The 19,258-nt window shown below is 37.0% G+C and overlaps 1 protein-coding gene and 1 long non-coding RNA gene across 5 annotated transcripts in view; both read left to right on the forward strand.

Annotated features, from left to right (window-relative positions):
- The window catches only part of STXBP6 (syntaxin binding protein 6), a 113,495-nt gene that overhangs the window by 35,222 nt on the left and 59,015 nt on the right, over positions 1-19,258 (forward strand). For 3 of the 4 annotated variants that reach the window (XM_080593563.1, XM_080593565.1, XM_080593564.1), the window contains exon 2: positions 5,114-5,295. The exons of the other annotated variant lie outside the window; for it this stretch is intronic. In XM_080593563.1, the coding sequence (XP_080449689.1) occupies positions 5,142-5,295 (154 nt within the window). In that variant the 5' untranslated portion in view covers positions 5,114-5,141. The remainder of the gene's footprint in view (positions 1-5,113; positions 5,296-19,258) is intronic. 4 annotated transcript variants of the gene reach the window in all.
- Positions 5,302-19,258, forward strand: part of LOC308195696 — a 50,348-nt gene continuing 36,391 nt past the window's right edge. Inside the window, exon 1 of the long non-coding RNA XR_013951745.1 lies at positions 5,302-18,882. This is a non-coding gene — a long non-coding RNA (uncharacterized lncRNA). The remainder of the gene's footprint in view (positions 18,883-19,258) is intronic.

Below are 19,258 nucleotides of genomic sequence, written 5' to 3' on the forward strand. Positions count from 1 at the left end.
CCTCAGGGTTATTCTGATTCCGCCAACTGTTGGGTAAGACCTATGCGATTAAATTCAGAGAAGACTCCATGATTAAAAAGGAGCACTTCACAGCCCTGAATAAATTGCCTAAAATTTCACAGATGTGTATTTATGAGTTGGATCCTCTTGGACAGATTGCAGAGAGGTGGATCCTGAGTCATATATAGAAATAAATCCAAAGGGAACCACCACTCCAAATCTATCCAAAAGAGGATCCAAAAAGAGAAGAGATTTCATATTTTGGATGTTTGAATCTGTCTCTACATTCACAGGGAGCTGACATCTGGTATTGATAGTGATGGCTTCCATCCTCCAAACTGCATTCTGAATCTCTCTCTATGCATCAAACAAAAAGGACAATAAATATTGTTAAACGGTAAAATAAGAACAGTCCAGAACTGATACGAAAAAAAAAATCACATCATGGCTTAATTTTTTTAGGTTATCCATATATTTTTAATTTTGCCTTTTACTTTTTTTAATCTATTGAAACTCCCTGCCCCAGGACTTGCATAGGCCTTTCTCTCAAGTAAGCTCAGGGTATGAAATCCTAGTAGTGTTAGTAATACATGCTTAATAATACAGTCATGTGTTACTAATAATACAGTACATATTAATAATGATAACAATCCTACTGATTTTAATCCAGGCAATATTGCGTACCTTCCTTTTTCCATCTCTCTGACAAAGATAATTGTAATAAAGAGTCAATATGCAGTAATTCAACTATTTCTACATCTACGTGTGTGTGTGTGTGTGTATATATATATACGCATACATACACACATATATAAAAATTATGATGACCTGGACAGGTAATTAAAATGAAGGCAAGAAAAAAGCCGCTGCAGGAGACTGAGTGAATTTTTATTTTATTTTTTTTTTCTCCCAGAAGCTGAATTTTCCCTATTCAGTCTTCAGCAGAGCTTTGATACTAAGTCGAACACCAAGAGTCTGGGGATGAATTGCTTTCCTGGCATTCTTAATAATTTCCTATGCTTTGTGAGAAAGGAGATTTTTTTTTTCCTCAGTTGTAATTAGATTGCTTCTCTTCAAAGTTCAGTAGACTTCTGATGGCCAAAATAGCCTTCATTAAAATAGCATAAGTTAAAGTGGGGGGAGAAATACTCATGTTCCAAAGTATGTGAATCCACACGTAGTGGAAATCTGCACGCTAGTGGAAAACTGGTAATGATTTGAATTCTTCGTGGAGCTAATGCCAAAAACATTACTATATAAATAAATTTGCATGTACTACATGAAGTCTTGCATGTACAGCCAGCATCTTTTTTTTTAGATGAAAAGAGGTTTTTGTTGGAGGACGGAAAAAATTGAGTTACTCATATTAATTGAGCAAGTCTTCCTTATTTTTTTAGTAAAACAAACAAAAATACTGTATTAAAAGTGCTTTTGAAAAAGAGGAGTGCTGGAATGTTTTACATATTTAACCAAAGGTTATATTAAAGTCTTTTACATAGATCCACCAGTAAATATGGAGAAGGTTCCTTATTTATACCTAGCTGCTGCTTTTTGAACTACGAGAAACAATTCAATAAAAACTATACTTACTGACAGCTGAATCTCAGAAGTCTGTTTACACATAGGGATGTAACTGTTGGGTTGGTGGTTTTTGTTGTTGTTTGTTTTGTTTGTGCTAATGTCGGTTTCCATATTAGATTCAGAAATCATGTCAAGTACACTGTATTAGATTAATCTCATTATTCTGGCATTTGAGACTGTTGTAAACCATGTATTCAGGAAGGAAGGATCAAAACCTGGTCAGTGAGTGCGTACTTTAGTCAGGGGCAACGTTGGGTGTCTACTGATGATGTTTGTCTACAATTTATGGTCAATGTATAAAAAAAAAGAAAGAGCATAATCACAAAGCAAATAACAGCATGCAGCAATAAACTGCTCTATTTGATTCTTCCATGTCATTTCTTCTGTGCCTCTACTGAAACAGGAGAATTTGTATTGTGGTATTGTTTAGCTAGGCAGTATTTAGAAGTTGGATTTGTATGGTTTTGTGCATAAAAGCACTTCCATTGATAGATAAGGTTATGTATATACATGGAGATACATTCATTCTGCTAGGGTTAGTATTTAATTTTGATTACTGTGTACATGGCAGTTACTCTAGTTTCATGCTGTAAGTTGCGGTGTGCATACAAATCAAAGTGATTTGGGAAATTTATGAAACAGGATTTGGATAGTGTCTCTTGTTTGTTTGGCCTGCCTCCTGTTCAGCAAGATCCTACTGATTACAGCTATATACATTGAGAATGATCCTTAAACTAAATCTTGAAGTATTATATGAAAGCTTTGAAGCTATAAACAAATATTTACTGGTATAACTAATTTTAGGTAAGGAAAACTGAAAATAGGGGGCACTGGATTTAGTGCAATCACTCTTTTCTTTATAAATATATCCTCTTTTAATCAAAGAGACCTTTACATCACAGACTGTTTCTGAAATCATGCTTATTTTGCAGTGTATAAATCATAGAAAATGTCTGAGAAAAGCAGTGGTCCAACAGTCCTGTTGCAGAATTAACAGGCTCAGATCGTGGCTAGCTAGAGAACCTTCTTCTGTAACACAAGTTTATTTTTACCTGAGAGAATGTGTTGGTTTTCCCATAGAACCATGTATTAGAATTTCTTTAAGCATGTGAAGATCTGACATTGAAGTTATTTTGGTAAAGATTATCAGTCTTTATCTCAGCCAGAAGAAGCTCTGTGTGATTAAAACTGTAGTTACTAACAGCGACCTTGAATTTTAAATAAATAAATAAAGTAGTCCTAATGTGTCAACAGCTCACATGCTGGTATATGCTGCAATTATTTCCATGATACAGAACAGGAGAAAATTCTGGTACAATGACGACAAATGTGAAAACAGCCTTTTCTAAGTAACTAGCAGGTAGATTTATTCTTTTGATTCTTTTTCCATGTTGATATTTGTTGTTAAAGGATAGGTAACTTTCATGGTAGGAGTTAGAAAATCACATCTTTTTGGGGAGCTGAGCATTCTTTGTTTCAAAAACTTATTTTTCTGAAATTGGTCTAGATTTATCTTTTACAGGGGCCACTTTTAAGTGAAATTGATTTTCTTTTTTTTGGTAGGAATGTATGTAAAATAACTCCATGCTACAACTTGTCAGAATTTGCACAGCTCTAATGTTGGTTAACTGTTTTGAAACTGGAGTGTGCTATTGTGGTTGGTTTGTTTTTTGTTGTTTTTGTGTTGGCAAAGGATTCTATTTGCATCCCAAAATAAATAGCTTGTTAACTTGATTTGGACTAAATTGTGCTCTCTCACATCTCCATGAACACAGGTTTTGAAAACAAAACCATAACAGTATCATAAATAGGTACCAACAAAATGTTGAAACTGAAAATGCTAAGACAATTCCTTTGCTGATTCTATGTACACTAATATGATGGTTCCATGACTCTCTTGGATTTATTATCTAATCTGACCAGAATTTGTGTTTCTCTTGTGATTAAATTGTGGCAAATACCATCTGCCAGTATCATCCCACAGGTAGAATTCATGGCTTCATTAGTTGAGACCTGAATGTGATCATTTAAGGGAAATGAGAGACTCATCTTTTGACTTTCCTCTAGAAAGTTTGAAAAGCATGCATGTGCTGCTTATGTAATAAAAAATGAAAATGTATCAGGAGACCTCTCATTAATTTCTGACACAGATTTAGAGGTTCTGTGAGATTTTTATTATTTTTTTATTTTAAATTCTGTAATGTGTTTTACATAGCGTCCAGAAAAGATATACTGGAGACATTTTGTGTTCTATTTATATAAATGAACTTAGAGACGGAAACAAAAGATCAAGTAAGGAGAAAGCTGAAGGTAGTGGTGGCAGCATGGGACTGGTGATTCTTGGAGATAAGGAATGCTCTTGTTAGGACCAGGCATTGAGCAAATAGAAAACGGTCAGAGTGGAAAATAAGTTAGGCTTGAGAAGTCAAAACAAACCTTGTTCATTTTAAACTTCCCTGAATAAAAAATTATAGGGCAAGTGATTTAAAAAGTATATGAGGATCAAAAAAGAGGATTGTTTCTGCCTATGAAGTTTCTTTAGATTTAGCAGTCTGTTAGTGGGACCTACATACTTATTAACAGATTTCACTGTAGAATTATTTTGAGTTATAACTCTGTCTTCATAAAATCAGAGTTATATCAGCTCTGTGACTGAGTTCTCTGTTCTTTTGTTAGGCTCCTCTGTAAGTTGTGCTCAGATGCATATTTCTTTTGCTGGACACGCCTGAATAAGCAGCTTCCCTCCTGCTCCTTCCCTGTTCTCTTATGTTTTTTTTCCTCTCCAAATGTCTCTCCTAAATTGATTGTGCTATTACGTGATGAAACAAATTGAGGAACTGACCTGGGTTAAAATTACTTGGCAAAAATGAAGAGGTGTGGTTTTGTCTAAGCTGATTTTTCTGATGCTGTCTTCCTGTGCAGTTGCCCAATTGGTAATTACAGAGGAGTTGAGGGGATAAGGTATTAAAGCTGCAAGAATTGCAGGAGCTGCTTAAGGAAGCCCTGTCACTGAAAGCAATGATCCTGAAAGAATAGTCTTACAGAGATTTAGGCTTCATATATTTTCTGTGAATGCTGCTACTTGTCTGCCAGTATGACCTAGCTCAGAGTGGAGGCTGATGAATTTGACCACAGGCTCAGTTCAGTTGCCCATTCAGTGCTTTCTCTGTGTACATGGGACAGATGAGTTTTCCACCGGTTACCAGAGGAAGAATTAATGAAGCTTTTATGCAGAATGAATTTAGTTACAAAATCTTCTCAGTGAAGAATTTGGATCACACTGAAGTGCTAGTATGGACTGCTCATGACCAAAATAGGCTAAGCTTGTTTGAGAGGTTGTGTAGATAACAACAAATAACTTCATGGATGACTACTTTGAAAATTCTGCCCCAAAGTGCATGAAATTCTCTTGTAAATTCTTTGACTCATTAAAGACTTTATTTGAAGGTCAGAGATGCTAATGTAAGTCAGCTGGACTTCCACGTAGCTTTGAAGTAGTTCCTAATACTTTTATTTATGATTTTATTTTTAGAGTGTCAGTCTGCTATATCTAATCTACAATGAATGCCAAATCTGCAATCAACAAAGAAATATTTGCCCCACATGATGAAAGGATGCTGGGAGCTGTCCAAGTAAAAAGAAGAACGAAAAAAAAGATTCCTTTCCTAGCTACTGGGGGTCAGGGTGAATATTTAACATATATCTGCCTGTCAGGTAAGATTAAAGATTCGGACATCCATTTGTCTGTTTTGGTATTTTTGATTAACTGATTAGATGTTATCCCGTAGCTGCAAGGTGCTGGGTGACTTGAATCTTAATAATGGAAGCAGAGAATAATAGCACTTGAAATACAGGCTATTAATATTTATACCATATAATAAATTGAACAGGTGGTTTCATTGTTTAAAAAATGAAGTGTTCTCACAGCATAGCTGCAGAAAATGAACAAATAGAGTAATTGGAAACAGTCCTTGCTTATCAATGTTAAGATCTTTCTTGGAGGGTTGAACTTCGTATTGTTTCTGCTTTTTATGCCCTGAAATTTCTGTTTTGAAGCAAATATCTTCTTTTCATATTTCCACCTGTGTTACAAACTTTTTGGGTCCTTAAATATGCAACTTTCAGTTAAAATATTTTCAGTTCAGTGACACGCAGCACCACTGTTGTGTTTGATCTCCTGACTTTAAAAGGGGTGAAGAAGGAAATAGTTGGTTTGAAGGAGAATATGATGTATAATGATCAGTTTTGAGGTCTCACAGGGAACAGGGAGAAATGATCTATTGCTGCTAATGTGTTCAGGTGAAATTCATTTGAGTTTCTCCAAAGTCAAACCAGTACTAATGAGAGTCTGAGTTTTGTGGAACGGACTATGTAGTAGTAGTTGTCTGTTTCGCATATTGTGCTAGGTATATTTTTACCCTTTCTAATAAAGGCAAATGTCCATTTATTTATTTTAGTGTGTATAAATGAAACTCATTGATTGAGTAACCTGTGGTTAACTATGGTATCACAGATTTTTGGCTATATTTTTTCTTTTAAGAATGTAATATGGCTTATTCTTTGAATACTTCCTGGTCATTATAATTGAAATTAAGGTAATTTTCACCAGGATTATGTCTTGAAGCAGTTTGTGACACTTGTTTGCCTATAGATTATACCTGTTTTCAAACTTAGCATGGAATTCAGTTGCCTGTTAGGCATTCAGTGCAGTTCTAGATTTCTAGAGATACACAGCCCTTCTTCCTGGTACCTCTCTCTCTTAGGAAAGCAGAAATCCCCTTGTAGTTTCTGTGCCTGCCAAGTGAGTGTGTGTGATTATCTTTGATATCCTAAGGTGCTTTAGTCACTTATATTTTTGAGTATTGCTTGCCTCCTTAGAGAGTGTGTTTCTCACTGCAAGTAAAACTAGTGGTCACAGGAAGAAGTGCTCTGTGAAGTTCAGAAGACTGATATTGTTTCTGAAGTAAATGGAAGATTATGTTTCATGTACTTTGTCAAATTTCTTTCCACCGAAAATTATATTAAACCTTTCAAAATGTAAGGTGTGAAACCCAGCGACTCTACAACTGTTATAAGACATCACACACATGCACACACAATGTAGATTTATTAAATATGTTGCCAAATAACATTTGTGTATGTATGTACAAGTATCTATGTTAAATATAAGCTGCAGAGTATCTGTACACACACACTGAGGACAATAAGACAAAACAGATTCAACACTTCTTGCTGAGTATTCCACTTGCCATTCTTCCCATGTACAGTAGTTTCAAGGAAGAGTTTGATTCACCTGGCCTTTTCCCTAAAGTTGTGGTTTGGATACCCTTTTAAAATGTAAAGATTGCAGGCCTCAATTCCCTCAGGTTGTGAAGGAAGCTGAATCTAGGTCTTCCATCTTTGAAATAGATGTTCAGATCACTAACTTGTTTTTGAAGCAAAGGCTCAACTCTTACTTGTTTGACAGTCAGTTTTTAAGAGTCTTTTTTTTTTTTTTCCGAGTCTTCGTACTCTAAAGAGGAATCCTATTCTAGGACCACACAGTCAGTTTCAGAGTATCACAGGTATCCCACCATGTTTCAGATACCCGTGTTCATGAGTAAAGGAGGAGTGGTCTGTGCATTCAGTTTTCTATAGGCTAATTCTGTTCAGAAGGTGGATTTTTTTTTTTTTTTTTTTGCATTACCATTTTGGGGAACATAGCTTCCATTCACCTCCTGCACTTCTATGTTCATGTGTAGCAGCCAGAATGGACTTGAAGATGTTACATGATCTTAGATGCATCTAATGCCATTCTGCAGCAGGATAACGCATAAGAAGAAACAGCAGATGTCCTGATTTCAGCAGTTTCTCTTTGATGACAAAGAGAAGCATTCAGGGTCTAAATAAAACTACTGCATGGTGGTCACTGAAAAGCTCCATAATTGGATTAGGAGTGTTGTGTGTGGCTTGCTGTTAGTGAGGTTCTGCAGGGGAATGAGACTTTATTATTATTATTAAATATTTTAATAGCCTTAAATATTAAATATTTAATAGCCTATTGCTATCAAACACAATGTATGATCAGTAATTTCAGTTGACTGAAGAGGGACTGCCTGGTATGTTCATGTTTGAGGACAGATTCAGAATTCCAGAGTGATCAAAAAGTTGATGTAATGCAATAGGGCCAAGTGCAATTAGTTATTTAGTCAAGAACAATCAATAGCACAAAAAGGGTAAGGAACAAATGCTTCTGCCACTGAGGTTAAAGGAAATTGTGACAAGGATAAACTGTTTTGCTCTTCCCAATGGCTATGAAGTAATAATGCTTTTAGCTGCAACAAGTAGTTCTGTTATATTTAAAAAAATAAGTAAAAATAAAAAAAAAAAATTAGTAAGGATATATGGGAATAGCAGTTGTGCTGTGTCCCCAGATGGCCTAAGATGAACTATATATGGGAGTTACAGAACGTACTTGGTGACTTTCCATTTTTTCTGTGATTCAGTGCAAAGTATAAGAAGCATTGATGGCCAGCTCTAGATATTAGTTTCCACTTCAAATGACGTATGCTTTAATGCTGAGTGTTGCAACACCTGTCTTAGAAACAACTTTATAAGCCCTGTACTCTTGTCCCATTTTTTCCCCAGGTTTTGCGATATATTAGGTAAATGTAGTGAGTAGAATATATACGTTCTTAGTTTTCTTAGAATGATTTGTGTGGCCTTTACTAGAAGGAATTTGATAATTTATAGGCTAGAGCTTTGTATGTCAGTTGAAAGAGTCCCCTTAGAAACCAACTTGTTACGAGGATTATAAATGTTTGGGGATATAAAACGTTCTGCCTACCTATAGTTTCATTCAAGATAGGGCACAGAAATCTAGACGTTAGCCACTGTAAGAGCTATTTCAACGTTCTACTGTGTTCATAGCTGAAAAAATTACACTGTTAACAGTTCTGTTTTCCTTTCTCTTTTGAATTTAAAATACATTATATCATAATTGTTGTCTATCTGCATTTTTGTAAATGAGGATAGAGATCCTGAGCAGGGGGACTGTATCACTGCCACCTATAGGACTCAAAGAGCTGGGATAGTAAAGCATTAGAAGAATCAAATAGTGAAAACATTGAGATTGGAGAGTAAGAATGATTGTTACTTCAAATTTTTATTTGATGTACTGGGCTTCATATTTGACAATACTAAATACTGAATTGGTTAGAAGGAAATACCTATTGATGCTCCAAAAATGTGTACATAATGCCTGTCAGCTGCAGCTGAAGGCAGATTAACGTAAGGATGCTGTAGCAAGACTGTTTACTGCAATTGTGGAGACCTGCAACCTGGAGCCCACTGTAGTGGCAGGGCTGACAAAGACTGGGAAACATAGCCAAGAGAGATCTTCTCAGAGATATTTAGTTGAAGAACAGCAAGCAAGGAGTAGACAGATGGGAAACACAGAGGCTGTAGGCAGAACAGAGAAGATGAAAACTGGGATTTTTTTTTTATGTAGGAAAGGATTTGACACAGCGAAAAGGCAAGAAATTCAGAGCTGAAAGTGGATATTTATCACCTCCTCCACACTAGCAGACCTAGTGACAGTTATTGGATCAGATCTAAGTTTTAAATTTGTCACCATTGTCTTATATAATTGAAACATAAATGTTTAAAATAGTTTTTAGCCTTATTTAGAATGCTGAATTAAATATGAAATACTTAAAAGGTCACTTCAGAGATACAGGACGCCGGCCATCTCTCCTAGCTGCTTGTGCGCAGTACTGTGTGTTATTTCCTTTGACATGATATCATTATGGCTTCTAAGCAACTTTTAATATTAAAAAGGTTTTTAATTTCGTATAGTGCATTGGAAGTGTTCCAGTTTATACATATGGATGTGGCGTTGACCTTTTCAGGACTAAAACTCTATTGCAGTTGCAATAAACTGAATGAACCAGATTGTTCCTTTTGAACCTGAATTCCTGTGTGTGATAACACTTAGCTGTGCCACTCTTTCTAGTCCTTCTAGTTAAAAGCCTGGAATTTGAGTGTAAGTTTTAAAAGCTAATACTGTTTAAAACTGGGAGTGGAATCCTTTTTTTCTTTGCTGTCTCCAAATGAAATTAACATATTGTTAACATCGGATGGCTTTTATGTGAAAGTACAGTCTATTGAGAGTGATTAAAAAAAAAAAAAGCCCCAAAAATGCACAGAAATCATAAGAAACAACATAAACAACATACAGATATAACATATATATATTCATTTTTTTTCTTTCTTCATTAAAATTTAACCTCATTGACCATGTCACAGTTTTTTCAAACAACAGGCAGTAAATAGCTTAAAAAGGTATTTGCAGTTACCACAGTATGTGGAGGTTTTGTTTTTTTTCCTGTTTCTAAGTATACAGAGAGACAGAGGTCTACCTTATTAGCGTAAATAGTTTTGTGAATACCCTCGGTTTGTGCTCTTACAGCACATTTACTTCAGCAAATATCTAACCACACTGCTTGGTTATGCTTCCAACATAAGCATCGTATTCTATTTTTGTCTCTAGAGCCAATGGTGCCATAAAGTTGTTTTTCCAAATATAAACTTGTTATTCCTCCTAAACAGATGGCTCACAGAATAGAATATTACCTAGGAATGGCCTATATCTCTTCTTCCTTTGAAGGTAACTTGACATGGCAGTCAGAAATTCCCCATAATTTCATGGGGAGTTCCAGTGCTGATTATACGTAATTGACCTGTCCAATTTTCAGTTCAGCTACCATGCAGAAAGTAGTGGGAAGGAGTTTCAGATGAAAATAATTCATCTTTTCTCCTATGTCTTCTCATTTTTTCTTGTCAGTTTTGGTCCTGTACTGAAGTGACCATCTCCCAATTTATTTTTTTCATGTTGAAGAAAACATTCCTTTTTCAGGAGTTTGTAGTGCACAGGATTCTCACGTTTCTTTCTCGGGTTGTGAGAAACAAAAGTGAATTTCCTTTTTCTATTTGCTTTCAAGGAGAATGCTGTAGTCACCTCATCATAGGGTGTAATGAGGTATTACTGAGTAATTTGCTGGGACAGTTTCCTCTGTTTAAATGTTGTACTGGGGAGTGAGAATGATACTTCAGTATTAATGGTCAGACATAGTGCATTCACTTTGGAGGTGGATCTGGCCTACATGGATGTCAGGCCCTCTACTGAATGTTTAATTACTTAAGCAAAGTGGAACATCATCTACATGAGAGATTCAGCCAGCTCAGAAGAACATGAATACTAAATTGGTTTAGTGGAGGACTTGTTAGTGTTAGGTCAGAGGTTGGACTAGGTGATCTTGGAGGTCTCTTCCAACCTAGGCAATTTTGTGATTGTGTAAATTGCGGTTTGGTCTTCTGCAAGTTTTGTGTGACTTGGACAGCTGTTTGAAGACAACTGCAGGCCAGTTGTGGTGGTTTCCCTAACCCCACGGACCTCCAGGTTGGCACAACAGGTGGAACATCTGGGCATGCATTGGTATGTATGTTTGATCAGGTAAGATATGTCTGGTAGCTGTACTCAGCACAAGGGCTGCCAGTTACAAATGGTGGCTTTAAGGTAAAAATTCATATTTTGTGTCCCAGTTTACTGGGTTTATGTGGCAAGGCTTTGGTAGCGGGGGCTTCAGGGGTGTTATCTGTGAACATAGCCAAGCAGCTGCCCCGTGTCAGACAAGAGCTGGCTCCAAAAGGGACCCGCTGCTGGCCAAAGCCGAGCCGGTGAGGGAAGCTGGTTGTGCCTCTGGGAGATTAGATTTAGGAAAGGCAAAAAATAAATAAATTTAAAAAAAAAAACAACCTGCTGGGCAAGAGCAGCTAGGGGAGAGGAGTGGAAAATGTAGAAAGAAACAACACTGCACACAAGGTCATTGCAGAAGGAGGGCAGAAGGTGCTCCAGGCACACAGCCAAAGATCCCCTGCAGCCTGTGGAGAAGCCCCTGGTGGAGCAGGCTGTCCCTCTGCAGCCCATGGGTCCTACAGCGGAGCAGATCTCCACGCTACAGCCCGTGGAGGAGGAGCAGATAGAGCAGGTGGATGTGGCCACATGAAGCCTGCCCCCCGTGGAGAGCCCTCACAGGAGCAGGTTCCAAGCCAGAGCTATAGCCTGTGGAGAGAAGCCCGTGCAGGAGTAAGCAGATTATCTGTCGGGGGTGCTGCACATGGGGGGCCCAGGTTGGAGCAGTTTGCTCCTGATGGATGGACCCCATGGTATGGACCCATATTGGAGCAGTTTTTGAAAAGCTGCTGCCTGTGGGCAGCCCCAGCAGGCTCAGTTTGGGAAGGATGGCATCCTGTGGGAGGGACCCCACGTGGCGCAGAGGCAGAGAGCAACCGTGAAGGAGCGACAAAGTGCTATAGACTGACCGCAGCCCCCATTCCCTGTTCCTCTGCACCACTCAGGAGGAGGAGGTGGAAGAGGCTGAATGGGGGGAAGGTGTTTTTAGCTTGCTTTTAGTTCCTCAGTGCTCTAGCTTGTTACTGATAGACAACAAATTACATTAATCTCTCTTCATTGAATCTGTTTTGCCCGTGACAGTAACTGGGGAGTGATCTTCCTGTCCTCGTCCAGACCCTTGAGCCCTTTTTTGTTGTATTTTCTTGCCCTCTTCCTTTGAGGAAGGGGTGTGAGAGAGCAGTTGTGGTGGAGTTTAGCTAGCCGTCAGGATGAAGCCACCACAGTCAGCGAAGAGGAATATTAAGTATTCCTCTATCTTGGATGAGTTCATTGGATACTAACAATCACTACAGAAAAGCGTGGTTCCAGTTCTCAACCTTACATTTTTTCATTTTATATGATACCTGATAACTTTCTGATGGCCTACGGAGAAACTAGTGCAGAATTCAATGGACAGGACGTTGCTGTGCAGAAAATGAACATAGTGTTCCTTCTGTATTGGCAGCTTTCTATGTCAAAGCACAGACTCATTGGAGACTTTCTCCTGTTGGCTACTGATCCCTCTAAACCCTCCTTGTGTAGTCAGTAGCTGCTTCTGCTTCCAATTAGACTGTGGTGTAACCTATACAGATTTTGTGCAACTTCTGCATTCATGTTGACCAGTCAATGATAATTTGCTAGCGTGAGTGGAGTTACTGATACAGCATTCTGTGATTTCCAGCATGTGCAATTCAATGGCAACTGCTTTGTGTTTATTCTGGAATTCTGTGGGCTGATGCCTCTCACTGCCTTCCTGGTGCCTACACTGATGTTCATGTATCTACATAGTGAGTTGACTATCAGCTTACTGAAACTTTTTGTCATTAGTTGTGCAGCTGAGCTGGTGCAAGTGCATAAGCAAGGCTCTCTGGCCATGAGAAACATGAACTTCAGGTGACTTGCATTGTTGTGAAGATGCTACAAGGAAAACTTTTTTAACAGTAAGAATAGCAAATAATTTGTGTAGACAGCTTTGGAAAAAATATATAATCTGTCATTGAAGACCTTCGGGAAGAAGCTGTAGAATTGTGCCAGGAGTTGCATGAAAGGTGACAGATTTTGCCTTCAAGATAGAAAAAGATGCTTTGAGAGATCACTTGGGTTTACTTCTAGACGCTTTTTTTTTTTGATGACCGCATGATTGCATAGAGGAAATTTTTCAGAGTAGCTTCAAGGCAGAGGAAAAAAGTCAATACTTTTATATGCCATTTCGTATATATCTTGTTTCCATATTTCCATTTTCGATACTTTCAAATTTGGAAATCTGGAAAAGAATTTTCTGGGTGCATACAGCACACTATATAATACTTAGTTGAAAATTGAAGCTTATAGACGGCAAGTTTGTGTATTTATTTTTAGTCCTTCTAGCCATGGATCAGTCTTGAAAAAACAGCTTTCCTGTGGAAATGCTTCATTTACTGAAGAAGTTTTCTAGGAAGCAAGTTGAAATATGTAAGCTACTCCTTAAAATTTAAGGGCATTTGTGAGAATTCCTTGAAGTTAGGAGGTTATGGCAAACGTTGAAAAATGCCGAGAACTATGTTCTTTTCAGTATGTATGTTTTTTGCTTCAAAACTTTGAGTGTCTGCATGGTGGAATAGGCTCATTACACTTTCTTCTTTGCTTTGCTCCATTAATTTTGAGGCATCTTTTTTGATCCAATTCTTGTTTGATTCCAGTGCTTTCTGTTCTACTTTTGAGTGAGGAGATAATGCCTTCTTGTGATTGTGTACATGAGAGATTACTCTATTTTCTTTACCACTTAGTGTGTTTTAGGCTGGAGCTCATATTTTTTGCTTAGCCAAGTTATTTCTATTGATATTTACTGAAATTTTTTGATTTCATACTATTATGAAAAGAAAAAAAAGAAACAGGCTTACTGACACCTGTAGGATTGATACGAAGGCAATTTCTATATAACAAATTTGTAGTTAGAAAACATGCTTATACCATCAAATATGCAAGAGTGATTATGGGCTTTCATGGATCTATTTTCCCCTTATTAACGTTTCTTCATAAGTCAGTCTGAATGGAATTAGAATCCCTTTTAAATGCTGTAGAATTGAAGCAAATGGGCCTTTTCAGTACCCCCACCTTGTCTTTGCTAGGGTTTCTTTTAACGTTGATTAACCACTTTAGGAATTTGGATGAATTCTGACATTTACTCTGCCTTTACTACACCTTTTATAATAGCTACCTAAAAAATCATCAACAGCTTTTGAGTTAAAACTCTTAAAAATATTTAAATTTTGTTAATTCTGAAGTATTTAAAAAATTAAATAGAAGTGATTATGCAGAGGCATAATGTTATCATTAGCTTTTTTATGGAGTAAACTAGGGACCATTACAGCCTTGATGATATTTTTGTTCAAATGAACTAAATTACAAGGGATGTCTCAGACCTTGTCTTCTCTAACATGAGCCTTTAACAATATACGTGTTAAGGTGTAAGCTGTTTTTTTTGTTTGTTTTGCTTTAAATAACAATATCAACATTAGTTTTGAACTGTGCTTAGTGGTGCAAATGTAAATCCCTTTTTTTCCATAACCTAGAACAGAAAATAATAATAATAAAAAAAAGGCAAGCAAAAAAACAAATAAGATTCTTTTCCTCCAAGTTCTTCAAAGGACAACGTTCCTGAACATCACCATCCCATCTTGGGAATGTCTTCTTTAAGACAAAGGTTTAATCTTCTAGATACCTGTAGGGCAAATGTGTGTCTTCGATGTTGTGCTCAGTGACCTATATTCGTTGTTCTGTATTGGCTGTTAGGTTGGGTAAAGGAGAGAACGGATATTTTTGAATTGTTGCTTAACATGGTTGGATTCAGGCAGTGTACATATGTGTGTAAATCTGTATAAATATACACTGAATACATACATATATATGAGGTTTTCATCTGTGCTTAGCTACTAGCCTCAGGGCTTGTTGAAAATATAGCAGCAGTTGTTTGCAGTAATGCTGGGTGATAGTAACTGGTAGTGATCAAACATAGCCTGTATGGTGGCTCAGAAAACTGACAGCACTGACAAGGGTAATGTTCCTCTCAAAACCAGCTTCCCTGTTGCATCACAGCCTCATGATTTTGCCAAGATGTTGACATTGTAGGTGCACAGCTCATATGAAAATGTCAAAATATAATTAATTACCTTCATCTACTTCTAATAGTGACTGTGATAGATGGTGATACTGAATAGAGTTCTTAGCCAAGCCCCTCCTTTATCAGAATTTGTTTTGGTTTTGTTAGGCATTTTTTATATTTTAACATCATGGTACTCAAAAGGATTTTTAGAAGTCTAAAAACCACTTTCTCTTAATGCTAATAAATGCCAACTTCCATTAAATAAAAGGAATTTCAAAAATTAAGTCATGTAAGGGTCTTCGATAATCTTTACCCATGCTCAAATTACATAGGTAGAAAACTGGTGGCTGTTGTGTGGGAGTTGGATTAACTTTCTGTTCTTCATTATTGATCTTTTTTTGTATTTATTTAAAATAGAGGAAGGAAGATTAATGTATTTCTTTGGCAGGTAGTCTAATTTATTGATCATATTCAGAGTAATATTGTAGTATACATTGATGCTCTGATCCTTTCTGACTGTGTCCTGTTGTTCAATTTCAGGTAACCAATTCTTTTTCCATCAGAATTTTGCTTTAAGAAGGGATCTTGTTATAGAAAAGCTACAGAATTGTCTGTTTAAAAGCATCTGGTCAGATTTTTTTCCCCTTCTTCTGAAAGAAGAGAGAGAATGTATGTATGCTTCCATACATCCATCCCCCCAGTACAGTACTTGATCTAATTTACGTGCAGGAAATACTTCCTAAATTGCAAGCTGAAGGTGTGCAGTTCTGTGTCTGACTGATGTTTGCTGTTTCATAGAATTGCCAGTGGTTTTGCACTTAGATTTTTTTTTTTCAGAATAGAACTGTAGCAGACTGAAGCTTGACTGTTACTTATCGTGCATCACTTTCAGTTTTATAAAATACGTTGATCCAGAGAACTTGTATCACTAATACTATCTTCAGCTTTATTCAAAATTGAACTTTTGGAGTTGCTTTTCCTTCCACCTCATTCACGCGTGTTCCTTGGAACAACTCCCAAAATACCAAATCAGATGATTTTGGAAGGAAGAAAAATAGAAAGGAAAAATCACACAAAATAAATAAAAATAAAAAATCACCAAGCAAAACAAAACCATAGAAAACCAGAAAACTTGGTGGGAAAAGTAAAGAATCAAATCTGTTTCTTTAGTCAGACATAACTTTTGTAATAATCAAAAGGCTATCCCTTTTGGTTTAATATTCATAAATACGAAGCATGTATTGATGCAGTAAATTATTATGCATAAAACAAGTTGTTTACAAAGCTGTATGTTGGAAGTCTTACACTGAAAGCTGTATGTTGTCCTGTTCATCACAACTGAAGCTTAATGAGGTTATTCTTGGCTGGACTTTGTAGCCCTTCCGTGGACGCACCCCAGAATTACTAGGAAGCTTTACAGAAAGTAGTTGAGTTGCAGCATTCCTTTCCCATCCCTCCATGTTCAGAGGAGGTGGGCAACTGTATTCCTTTACCCATTCATTGGAATTATTTGTGCTGGGCGGGTTAGCATTCCTAAAGAGTTGGAAGTAGCTTCCTTCAGCGCATGCAACATGTTTCACTGCAGTGTTTTGCCCAGAACACGGCAGATGCTTGCATCAAGTTTACTGCCAGGTTAAAATGTTTGAATGTCATGCTGTCTTTTGGAGGTGGTTCGTTCATTCGTTGTCCAAGTGAGTTTTTGGCAGGGGTTAGTGCTATCTTATATGTGATAAAAATGCAGAGCTAGAATTAAGGATGTACTGAACAGTATTTTGTGGTAACTGTTCCTTCAAGTTGAAGTACGGAACCATGAGCATAAGACCTGTGTGTGTTTACTAATTGCTAGCTTTAGAGGAAACGGTTGTTATTTACCATGACAATTAAAATTCGCGTGTTTTGCTTTGAGGTAGGATTCAGTTTGAACAGTTTTCTTAGGTTTTCTTAGTTTTCATGGTACTGGAGAGTGGCCTTTACAATACTCCGACTCATTGTGATGTGAGTTGTTGAACTTAAATCATATGGGGTAGAAAGCATCTCAATTGTTTCCTTGCAGTTGCACTTCAGAAAGCATTTCTGCCAACTACTGTGTAGTTTTGCTTTTTGTAGCTTCTAAAGAAGGCTATAAGTTCTTTCTCCCTGACCGTTGATTGCTGTGTCACAGACTTTGAGTAGATAAACATCAGATTAAAATCTTATCCTTTTATAGTACTCCAAGCTGTAGGAATCAAATCCAGTATGTAGTCATCATCATTCTGCTCTTTGAAGTCTGTACAATCAAATAACTTTCAGTGAAGAGCAGCCCATAAGAAGTACTTAAAAAAGAAATTACTAAGCCAATTAGAATATTGCATCTAGCTCTTTACTTTTGCTTTTACTGTTGCTTTGCCAGAGATGAGTAATACAGTCCTGATCTCTAAATATTTTGTTTGTGAATTTTATCTGTACATGATAATAGAAGTGAGTTAAATAGAAAAAGAACAGGTCAGGACCAATAACCTGGTCTGCTGCTGTGATTTGCCTGTATCCCCAGTTCATCCAAACTGTTGCCACAGGACCTTCAATACTGATCAAGTAACAGGCCATTTAGGGAACACTGTAAGGAAGGAGGTTTGAGCTAATTCTGTCCATTTCTCCCTCAGTGGTGTAATATCCAAACATTTCCAACTGTAACAATACATGTATGTATGCATATGTGCTATCTGAAATAATTGTTCTGTGTTTACAGCAGCCAACTTTTTCCCTCCAGCCTGCTTAGATTAAGATTTTTACATAACTTGGATTTTGTAATCTGATTATGCATATCCTAACAAGAAGGAAAAAACAACATATGAAGGGTGGGGAGGCTGAGAGAATATAAACTATGTAAAGTTTTGTTGGCCCTGTATCAAGGAGGATCTACCCATTTGTCCAAGTTAAAACAATCTCTAGTAGCTGTTTAGCTGGAACTGCTTCATAGAGAAAGTCTGCCCCACCCTTTCAGTGGTGCTTTTGCTGTGTTTATTAGAGCTCAACAGTACATAATAACCTTCTGTAGCCGCAGGGAATGATCGAGTTACAGCTGTACTGCAGCTCAGATTTTCTAACACTAGTGTTTGGAAGAATGCCTCATTTAGGTGAAATTTTCCTCATAGCCTTTTGGCCTCATTTTCCATTATAGTAGTTTAAACAGCTACCTTCATCTTTGAATGGTTCTTCTGAAACGCAGATCACTTCTCCCTAAGCAGATAAGTACTGTGAAACTACAATATCTGTGAATGTAAGAAAACCTGCATTACATTTTTTCATTGCTTTACAGACATCTCATTTACTGTGTCAGAGCCTTGTCTTGAGACAAATGCAAATTGAGCTATTTTCAATAGGGGCCTAAATCTTGATTATTTGGCCTCCTCAAAGGTTGCTTGACACAAGGTTTTCTCTTTTCTGTTGAGGTATTTTAGGCTAATGAAGGACCTTAATAAGATTAAAAGTAAATCCCTTTTTTAGGGGGGTTGGTCTGAGGTATCGTTATAATATTGTGGAACATATGCATCACATGGTGAAGTTCAATTTTATCTGCCTAAAACTAGGTGGATATTAAAAAATTGCTTGAAGAGTCTAGTTGTCCATCTGTATTGTCTCCTCAGATGTTCAGAGGACAGGCTCAGCTGGAAGAGAAGCTGCAACATAAACTTCTTGCTGGATGAAATAACTACTAAATGCTTTTCAGCGATAATATGATATCAGCCCCTGCAGAGTTAGTTATCTTAAAACTCTGCCTCTTGTCACTCTTTGGAAAACAGTAGTAATGGTAAGAGCTGTTTTCTGTGGCTGGATCAATGTCCAGAAAAGAATGGAACTCTTGATTTAAAAGAATATTTTCTTGCATAATTTACACAAAGTATGCTTTCCCTAAGTGAGGTGGAAAAATGAAAGCTTAAATAAACAAAAGCTTTCAACCTCCAATCATAATATTCATCTGCAACAATGGCAGATTCTTAAAGAATTATTGATGACTCAAGCACTTATTTTTTTCCTAATAGGATTTTTGATAGCTAAAATTTGTTAGATCTACTTGGAAACAACAAGAGCTGATGCAGAGAACCTTTGAAAAAGTTCTGGAATAATTTTCTCTTTAATTTTTGTATTCAGATGTCATGGTTTCTTTTAAGAATATGTTTCTTATA

Source organism: Anser brachyrhynchus (assembly GCF_964034855.1).
Source record: "Anser brachyrhynchus genome assembly, chromosome: 5".
Classification (NCBI taxonomy): domain Eukaryota; kingdom Metazoa; phylum Chordata; class Aves; order Anseriformes; family Anatidae; genus Anser; species Anser brachyrhynchus.